At 49.1% G+C, this 10,367-nt stretch overlaps 3 protein-coding genes across 3 annotated transcripts; 1 reads left to right on the forward strand and 2 right to left on the reverse strand.

Moving 5' to 3' along the window:
• Positions 1-124: 124 nt before the first annotated feature.
• Positions 125-5,923, forward strand: FSUBG_5677 (uncharacterized protein; the record flags this gene model as incomplete). The annotated part of the gene is made up of 1 exon (XM_036683798.1): positions 125-5,923. The coding sequence occupies one exon, from the start codon at positions 125-127 to the stop codon at positions 5,921-5,923; it is 5,799 nt and encodes a 1,932-aa protein (XP_036538811.1).
• A 1,578-nt stretch (positions 5,924-7,501) lies between these two features.
• On the reverse strand, positions 7,502-7,870 carry FSUBG_5678 (uncharacterized protein; the record flags this gene model as incomplete). The annotated part of the gene is made up of 1 exon (XM_036683799.1): positions 7,502-7,870. One exon carries the CDS (start codon positions 7,868-7,870, stop codon positions 7,502-7,504), a length of 369 nt encoding a protein of 122 aa, XP_036538812.1.
• Positions 7,871-8,453: 583 nt separating this feature from the next.
• Positions 8,454-9,525, reverse strand: FSUBG_5679 (ubiquitin-conjugating enzyme E2 J1; the record flags this gene model as incomplete). Its single annotated transcript, XM_036683800.1, has 3 exons — positions 8,454-9,033; positions 9,092-9,389; positions 9,477-9,525. 3 exons carry the CDS (start codon positions 9,523-9,525, stop codon positions 8,454-8,456), a joined length of 927 nt encoding a protein of 308 aa, XP_036538813.1.
• Between the last annotated feature and the right edge of the window lie 842 nt (positions 9,526-10,367).

Below are 10,367 nucleotides of genomic sequence, written 5' to 3' on the forward strand. Positions count from 1 at the left end.
AGACCAATTTCGTCAAGTTTTTTTTTTACGCGTCGCATCGACTTGAGAATGAACTATAGGATACATGTAATAAAATGGCATCCGAGCTCGAAGGCTTGATCGCGGGCCTTTTGGTTCACATCTCATGCCATGGCGAAGAAGGCAAGTTTATGGATTGATTACTTTAATTCCTGCCACTACTCAAGAACAAATCACTAACTGCTTCACTCTAGGCTGTCCTGTGGATGGTGTTTTGAAAGCTATTCATCATCCCTCAACCCAAACAGAATCATTATCTGAGGGTGACTCAGCTGTACAAGCCCGCACTGCCGCGACCATTTGGAGCTGGCTCACTGCGAGACGGGATATTTCCGTTGGCGCTGATCGCGAGTACAATCACCTAACTTTAGACCAAGTACTGGCGATTTCAACTGCTGGTGGTACCCCTGGACAAAATGCAGAACCTACAGAACCCCACAATGTTCGAGTCTACGCCTCTGAGGATACCATGTGGGAGTCTCTTACCGGCCATGCAGTTGACTACAAGCGCGTACCTAAGTCTGAATGGATGCTACTTCTGGGTATAGCCTCAACTACTACCCAAGGTATTCTTCAGGGAGATCTTGGGCGCCTGACGGATCAAGACAAGCGCAGTGTGCCAAAGAGAACAGATAGTCTCCTTAAGAAAGGATACATTGTCAAGAGAACAACACTTGTACGCGGCACAAAGACGAGTAAGATGTGGCTGAAGCTATTCGCTCCTCCTTTACCAAAAGACGGCGAGGGTGTAGACGAAGCCCGGCCAGACATGACACTAACTCGACAAGTACTTGTCGAAGATCTCGAACCCGTCCCTTGGCGCGTACGATGGACTGGCGAATCTATCGACTATATTGCTTTGGCAACAACCATTATGGCTATCGTCAAGGAGTGGGGAGTCCTCCAGATGAAAGACATGAAATCCAAACTTGGTGTGCTGGGAATGCGTTGGCAAATGAAGGTCTTGGCCAAAGTGTGTCGCTTTCTCAACCAGCGAGGCGTTATACAGTATGTTGCAGCGAAGCTGGGAGAAAAGGTATTCAAAGACTGTGTCAAATATGTCCGAGATCTCAATGCAGAAGATTGGTCCCTGTATCTTTCAACAGGCAAGAGAAAGAGCAAGACTCCAAGGAACCCGGACCTGGATGGCTATGATGGGAACAAGCAACTCATAGGTCAAGCCTCGAACGTTTCCGAAGTATCCAAATCGCCACCATGGTCTTTAGACAAGCCAATTCCTGTTATAATCGCCGAGATGGCAAAGCGCCTAGGAGACGTTGGACTTACAAACCCGGATGTTTATGCCTTAACGTTAGGCCCATCATACAGCCGACATCTTTCCTCAATGACCACGGCATTGGCGGTTCCCGGCTTGCAACCACCCCATCTGGCCCATTTTCAGATTTACAGCGAACATACGAGATCTGGAAAGGTCGCCTCTTATCGTTACTTTGCACCAAACGACCCCCAAACACCAGCCGATGCTTCTGGCCAAGAAACAACATCGACTCCGGCAGATGTCTATGGTTTCTCCTCGCTACCCTCGTCATCGATATCTCATGAGAACTCGCCAACATTGGCTGAGCTTTGCAGCATGGGAATGGCCAACAGAAAATCAGTGGGCCGCCCTAAGGCCTCCAAAGCTAAGAAGGGGAAGCCTACACCAACACCAAAGGCAAAAAGAGGCCGAAAACAACGTGCTCCAACACCAGAAGTCTTACCGCAAGAGGATGTTGTACCAGAGGATGAAACCACTGAAGAAGTAGTGATCCCACAGATTCCAGAAACAATTGTTCAAGAACCCGAATTACCTCCAGAGACACCAGCACCTGAATCACTAGCGCCACCTGAAATTGACGAAGATCAGCGGGATGATGCTGTATCTGAACCTCAAAAAGCTGCTACCCTTGTGGTGACTCTCAAAGTATCACCGGCAGCCCTCAAAGAACTTCTTGCGAGGGCACAGACAGATGTGGCGACACCTGCACGGCCAACGAGAACTAGGCCAACAAGATCTTCCGCCAGGAAAGTTCAGACCAGGACCGTCGATTCTGGTGCCGAAAACGAAGAAACTAGTAACCGAATGGATGTTGATGATGAACTGGAACCCAATAACGCTACTGAGAGCCTACTCATCGGGAGAAAACGCGGCCGACCAAAAAAGGGTGAGGATAGGCCAAAAGGAAACGCGGAACAAGCTACTGAAAATGAGAATTCCCCACGGCCTTGGGTTTGCGAAAAATGTGGCAGAGCATGGAAAAATGATAATGGCCTGCTTTATCATGTGACCAAGTCAAAGACGAGTTGTAATCCATCATTTGATGTGTCTACAGTGACACCAACTCGACGCGGAAGAAAAGAATCGGTGATAGAAGTTGAAGATCAAGACACTGCGACACTTGTTTTTGACGAACCACAAGAGCTAGACCGGCGAGCTGTGAACGACGTAGGAAGAGAAGAGTCCCAGGATAAAGACAAAGGCCACGACAATGATGAGAATGCTGGAAGAGAGGTTGACAACGATGAAGGAGAAAAGGACGGAAAGGCTCGTGGCGAAGGCATGGAAATAAGCCCAGTAAATGAGGATATACCAACGCCGAAGCCAGGACCGAGAACACGGGGCCCAATCGCAGCCCGGCCAACTTGGTCTTCACGGCCAACCCTAAGTTTCAAAGGAGAGGCATTTCAAGTCAACCCGGAATTGCAACGACCTCCAGTTGCAATGTTCGACTTTCCAAAACAGCTCTCAATTGTTAACGGTACTAATGGTGCCCTTGTGCAAGGCGAGAACAGCCAATTGCGCCCGGTTCTCAGCTCATTGGATCGATTCAGCCTTGCAGGAGCATCTCCCAAGACACCTCGGTCAAAACTCCAAAGAAACGGATCTCAGCCAGACGCAACCCCTCAACTCGAACAGCCTCAGCCCATGCAACCTTGCGCCGATGAGACACCTAGCGCGGTTGGCTCTTCTGTGAAACCGAAGACCCCTATGGTCACTGATGCCCCTATTACCAAGGCTGTCATCAACAATCGTGTATCCCAGATCATCCAAAATATCTTGGTAGAGCATCAAGGGGTTTTCCCAGGAGGCAAATCTTTATGGACAGCCATCAGTATCCGATGGGTCGAAGCCTTTCCTGAGGTAGTGCCACAAATCCGATCGTACCAGGCTGCATTCCGAGAACTATTGAAGCATAAGACTGTGGCTGAACATTGGCTCACATTTCGCAGTAAGAAAGGTGTGACTGAGAAATGCCATTTGGTTGTCACAGCTGGGGTCGATCCCTTTTCTCCTGAAGCTTCTGAAGTGGCTCAAAAGATTCAAGAAGCACATCCGCATCTGTATCTTCCCCCTCCATTTGATGCTCAGCTTGATAGCGATCTCTTGAAACGAGGCCGACGAGATCTCCCTGAAGAAGTCGAGATGCTAGATGCACCGGTATACGTGGCACGAGCTGCCCAGAAGCGGGCTTTGGATGAGTATGACGACGACGAAGGTGACTTCCCTCCGCCTGCAAAGCGTGGTCGAAAACGCAAAAGCATGTTTGCAGATGGACGCCCCTCAAGATCCCGGGCGTGGCAAGGTGACATAGGAGAGCCAATGTGCTATGAACACTTTGAGTCCTCTCAAGGTGCTCCTGAAGCTCTTCGTTTTCTGGATCCTAATACATGTCTGGAAGAAGACGGTATCGAAGGATCAGAACGCTATTTCACCGATGACTTCAGGGCTATTTTGGAGCAACGGCTTTCAAGCTCCTTCTCAGGGGATATTGTTTTTGACAAGCCGATCATTGTTTCCGGCTACGATAGTGTCTGGCCACGTATTACACTGCAGGATTTCGAGACGCAAGATGCCAGCTACACGTTGACGGGTTGGATGCCTGACCCGAATTGGTTTGCCTGGTCGTCCATGATAGACATGATTGACAGGAAAGCGCATTCACTCAACCGCGATAAGCTCCAGCGCCAAGATGTTCTTGACCCATACCGGTGCTTTATTGAGAGGTTGTACTGCTGCATGGACCTGGAGCGAGCGTGGTCCGAATCATTCATTAATGCGCCATCAGGAGCAGCCGGCCCTCACAACATATTCATCTCATTCTCGAGCGAAAGGGACGATCAAGTGCTTGAGACTCCAGCCCCTGAATTTTCTTGGCCTATGGACTGGCAGCTTACCCCAGAGTCTTTCCCGAGAGATGTTCCTGACCGTGCTCTTCTGGTGGACGCTTCGTCTGATGAGGAAGATGATAGCACTGAATGGCCCGAGTTCCCGGTATACAGGCAACCAAAGCTTGCTCGAGGCGCCGGCCGCCCATCAAGAGGCCGAGGTGTTGGCCGAGGCTCAGTCAGCCGACCTCGAGCGTCCATCAGTCGGCAGCAACTAGCACAACAACCAAGAGTCAAACGAGTGCGCCTGGTCACACGAGCTCTGATGCCCATTCCTGAGGAAGCTGAGCAGAGACAGCAAGGCCAGAATGACCAGCACGGCCCAAGCTCCGTTGACAGTGACTCAGAACGTCTTCTAGCTGCTTTGGTCGCTGTTCGTGTTCTCCTTGGTGGTGCCGACAAGTCTGTTGATTGGGGATTACTCCTTAAGCTTTTCCCTAATCTTGCCCTCAAAGATATCCGCCGGTTCTGGATCGATGCCCGGAGAGACCAGGGTGCCTATGTCAGGAAGCTAACCAAGGATTTCCAAGATCGGTTCATAGTTGCGTACTCTAAGAATGAGCTCCCAGAATTCGACTTCGAGGATCCTATGGACTATGACTGGGACAGCTTGATCGAGTGGACCCTTGAACTGCCTCGCAGAAAGGGTGTTGACCTGCCATCAACCAGGCACTACTTCGAAGATAATTTTTCCACCTCTGCAGCCGCTACTCACGAGGAAGAAGACCCACGGGAGAAATTCTACAACCCTCAGTCATCTGTCTATGCCCGTTTCGAGGCTGTCACTTCCCCGGCATTTGTCACTGTTGAAAATATGCTCAGCGGCCTAGATCAGAAAGTCAAGATTACGAATGAGGTCATTGCGAGGTCTTGGGTGAGATCTCTCTGCTGCACAGATGAGAGTCGTTACACAGTTGACCAGATACAACAAAAGTTTGGAACACTCGCAGACGGCGATCAAGACCAAATCAATGCCATACTGAAAGAAGCCATTGATGTCTTGACGACACAGCGCATCATTTGCAAGAGCAAACGCCCTCCGCTTTCAGGAAGGCCTTTCAGGCTAAATGAAGCTTTCGGGCATGTACTTGGAAAACTTGCCCAGCGAACTAAGTACCAAGATGCAGCAGACTTCAAGTCAAAGCTGGATGCGACCTTCCGGCGTGGTGAAGCTTATCAGGTTCCTTTCAACCTCCAAGACGGAGCTGTAATGGCTCTCACAAACCTGAACGCCAGTGAAAGGATTAAGCTCACCCCAGTCAATGTGCCTCATATCCCTCTGGGTTTCCGTCCGGGGTATTATGAGATGCGCAAGTTGAAGAAAGACAGCTACTTTTGGAACATCGAAGCAACTCCCACGGACTCGTACAAATATGACGAGGATGTGGGTGTCATCCGCAAGAGCATCAATGAAGGACCACCGACTACAAAGCACTTGCTTCCACAATGGGTTGACTTCTTCGGGCGTAGAGATGCAGAGCGGTGGATGGACGTCTTGGGAGCTTTCTGTTTTGTATATGCTACGAGAGGATATCTTACTATCGAGGGTGTGTGTAACGCACTCAAGCCGATCCTCGAGGAGTTCGAGGCCGAGCTTATTATGGACTGGGGCATAAAAACTGGTGTACTTGAAGAGGATGAGGATGGCCTTGGACTCAGAGTCGGAGAGTGGTGGTGGCTAGCTGTACCGTGGCAATGTGGACGTCAGCTCAAGGCCAGGAGAGAAGTGGAAGACTAAGAGTTATTAAAATACCTTGTTAATTAGGAATACCTCGCAGGAAACTGAGGTGAAATTCAAACCATTATAGTTTGCCATACTAAATAATATCTCTACACGATATAGTCGTCACAACTTTGCGTCTTATGCAGAAGGGCGGGCATTACTCTTCTCCACGATTGTTAGTAACAACGACTGAACTTGATCATGCCAGAAACATGAAAGGCAATCTCCATGTCGCAGCAAGACACGCTTTTCTATATCCATATATTGATTATAACGTTTCACCAAATCTCGTCGATTGCGTGCTTCCCGTCAACGACCACAGAAACTGGATATCCATGAAATAGCCGGAAAGCTCAATGAAACCGGCATAGCCCCTGATTTATTGTGCTTATGCGGCGTATTTATCAGTTCGACCTTCAGCTTCTGAGAATATTTAGCCGGTTGATGCTACCAAAAAATCCCCTCACAGGATGTGAATTGTGATCCTTTGATCCAAAACTTCTCTTGCGGACTATAATACAAAATGTGTGAGCACCGCTGGAAGAGAGGACATTGGCCATGTCAAAGACTAGCAGACAGCCAGGGGAACAGTATGGCTATCCAAGGGGGATGCTGTGCAGTACGAGCACACCTTTCCGAGACCAGCGAAGAGAGCCAGTCCTTTCAGGGCGAGAGTGCTAGGCTACGGCTTCAGAGTCAAGCCGGACACATATAATTAAGTCAGCCACTACCGCAAACAGATCTACTTTCTCCCTATCCAATGACGAAAGCGAGTTCACTTTACAGACACTCCTCAAACAGAAGCAATAGGCTTTAAAATTCGAGACGGGAAAGAGACAGAGAGACCTTGAAACTCGATATCTCCCGTCACCAGACAAAAACATCAAGCGCCAACGTTCTTTTCAAGGAGGCATTAGACATGCCCAAGCATACAAAGGGAGACCACCCAGTACAAGGACGCATAGAATTGCTACGACAGGTCCAACCTTAGGGACCGAGATAGATCTATAGTTAAGTTACGTGTTTCATCCGGTTCACGTCTTGTTGTTTTACTTATGACTTAATATTGGCCTGAAGGTTATTGGATAGAGTAGTCACGAGTGATTCAGTAACTTGGACTAGAGATCCTAAACTTAGGATAGTTAAGTATAACTTAGGACCAATTCATCATAAGTTTAGGATGAGATCATCATAGCCTCTTCTAAAGATAAACTAGCCTTTGGCTTGTCATTGAAATAAGTAAAAGAAAAGTAATAGTTGCTACAAATGGCAAAAACATACAACAGCGGGGATTCGCTGGTCGTCACCGACCCAACTACTAATCCGCCCCTTACCAGCTTGACTATGACTATGGGAGAGCGGACGGGATCCCGTATTCTGGTAGGTATGGTCGTATGTACAAGACGTTGCTGCAAACTGGATTATACCGTCTGCCTCAAGCTGAACTACAACGGCCCCTTGCGACTCCTTTTGCCCAGACCATCTTGCTCATAGATTATAAGCTGAGTCCTAAATGCAAGTAACGAACCTCGTCAATCAACCAACCACTGCATCATTGCCTCAGATTTTGTTCTCTGCCATAGTGCTCGCAGTTCAGGACCCCTCGTCGTGACCACGCTTGGTGTAATGGGCGACACATACTATAATCCAGATAGCCACGATGAGTTCGCAGTTTATCACCAAAAATTCATAGACCACAAACCACTCAAAGGATTCATTCCGCCATAAATAAGCAAGGATCAATGCTTCCAAGGTGCCGACGATTGCTAAATACGCCAATACCCTGGTGAAACACTCAGCATCCATTACCTGGAGCCAAGGTGGACCAGCAGAGAAGAACCCGAATTGATCGGGGACGTGTAGAATCTTGGACTGGATGTAGTACCCGCGATTGGCCATCTTCAACTTCCGAGGGTCGAGGAGGTCATGGGAGCGGGTGGCTTCAGGATCAGTGTCGGTCATTTTGATGATGTTTATGTGTACGATAGGTGAGGTATTCTATAGAAGCGGTTATCTTCACGGCCAAACATGACGGGATGGAGATGGAAAGGAGGTTACCGTAGAAAATAGTGCGTCTGCAGGTATATTTGACTTTAACGATAGGGGATTCGGTGTCTTTTATATTTTTGTTGAGACAAGGTTCAGCCTGCGCACATAAGCATCCAATGCAAACCCGACGCCTTCGAGTTCTCATTATTGGGGCGCCAGGAACCTTGACTTTCAGGTGAGCCTGGCCTGTCGTGAATGCTGATGCTTCTGTGGCCACAGCACAACCCCTATCTGAGAGATTCCTCGCATCAAAAAGACTAGAATGCCCCAACAAAGTCCGCCTCTTCTACCAATCGAGTGGACCAAAGTCGTCTGTCCCCTGGGGTTGGATATTCGAGTAACATTAGTAGTATACAAGACGTCTGCCTCACGTTCAAGGCGGTATTCACATCAGACTCAAATTGACCGGATATCTAATTCGCCCCTAACTGACTGATCCATGTGAAAACACCATACGCCTTGCCGACAATCACATACGAAAACCTATAATACGCAATCACACAGCAAAGATGATCTTGAGAACGAGAGCCACCAAGAGCACCACCAAAACAACGATAGTTCGATCAAGCCACAAAGGAACACCGTCGTCTGTTGCCCTTCGAGCTTGCTGCGCTTGTGCCTGTGCTGCAGCCTGTGGTACAAGTCCTTGAGCCGCCGGAACGGGGAGGGGAGTAGTTCGGGTCGGAGTGGGGTTTCGGTTCTCTGCTGGTGGTTGAGGGGCCGAAGAATCGTTGGCAGCTGTGACAGCATCTGGTGCAGTCTGAACAAATCCCTCTGCAAGCTGAGCGGTCTCGGCGTCGTCGTTTGTCTGTCCGGGTTTGCTCTCGCCCTCCTTCTTGGCTCCCATCTCATCTCGCCATCCCATGTTCAACTCTTTGGGGATCTCGACTTCCTGTGCACTTGATGATGCTTCCTTTGCTCGCTCTTCGCATTCCTTGATGATCTCGTCGTTTGTCTTGCCGCACGTTGCGCATTTGAATGCTGGTGACTCGTTGGCAAGACGTTGGCGCACTGCGTCGGTGGTTTCAAGACCTCCGAGCTGGCCACGAGCATCCGTCTCCATAAAACTTCGAAGCCTATCCAAGCCGAAATGTCAGCTAATGCAGTCTCTTCAAGGACGGGAGGAAAACATACGCTACAAGAGCTGTCCGTACTCCCCATGCAGGTTGCCACGTCTCCTCATGATGGCCACTGATACTCAAGCAGATCTCACGATTGGCTTCGAATCTACCACTTGGTGTCATGAAGCGGAAAGAAGGCGGCCGAAGTGGGTATGTGGGTGGAAGAACTATGCGACCATGATAGATGCCGTTGCTGTAGACTGAGTTGGGTGGCCCCTTGAGTGTGAAGTGCCACTCGAACAGGTCGGATTCGAGGGGCTCGGCTGTGTAATCGGCAGAAGGTGAATTGGAGATTTCGGCTGCTTCACGAACTATTTCTCAAGTTAGTTACGGGGTTGATAATCAATTCGAGGTGACGATGCTCTAGTATGTTGTATGTTTTGGAGCTGGCCACTTACGTATTCGTCTAATCGTGGGCGATTTCGAGCTGAACTTTGGAGTCGCCATGGCGAAGGTGTTTGTAACGTTCGCTTGCGAGTTTCGTGTCACAGAAATGGAAGATATATATATATATGTATATGTCGTTGGATGATTGCTCTAGACGGTCATTGCTTGGCGAACGTGGGGAGCTCGTTTAAGGAAGCCAGCTATCGGGCTTGCGAAGGACAACGTGGAAGTTAAAATAATACGGTTTTCAGCTTGAAAGTAACGATAGAGATTCGAGAGGCAATAATAGATTCAGACAGAGAAAATGAATGTAAGCTTAGTCTAAGTCAACGAAGCTTTTCTAAAACGAAAACGCAAGGTGGTATCTTATGGGATGCGCTGCGCTGCTTGTCTCGTCGCTATGATTGCCGGAACTAGAGTGAGCGGAACCCCACTCATGATGATGCACGCACGCAACACGGGCTCTTATACAACGCTCTATCCACTATTAGCATGCACCATGCACTAAACCGTAATGCCCCCCATAGCGGTTGCATCTAATCACAAGCTTTCCTTACCTAAGCAGAGCCATCACCGAATTGGCCCGGTTCAACGACTCCATTACGACTGACCATTGCCGTATCATCGATATCCTCGTCGTCTCGTCCACGGCTCCCAATTCGGTCTCTACGTACGTTAATCCTGATATATCACTCATCTCAATGTCTCCGCCAAGTTCAATTCCCACTAACGTCTCCGGTCTTTGTAGTATAGAACCCCGAAACGAGCGACTATCACATCCGATTTCATCATGGCTGGTCACGGTCACCACAGCTTCAACGGCCCTCCTAAGCCCCCGGTGGCTCACGTTCCCCGTATCTACCGATTCACCGCGACAGCTCTAGGCGCTGGCATGTGGTTCT

Source organism: Fusarium subglutinans (genome assembly GCF_013396075.1).
Source record: "Fusarium subglutinans strain NRRL 66333 chromosome Unknown NRRL66333_c0000057, whole genome shotgun sequence".
In the NCBI taxonomy this organism is placed as follows: domain Eukaryota; kingdom Fungi; phylum Ascomycota; class Sordariomycetes; order Hypocreales; family Nectriaceae; genus Fusarium; species Fusarium subglutinans.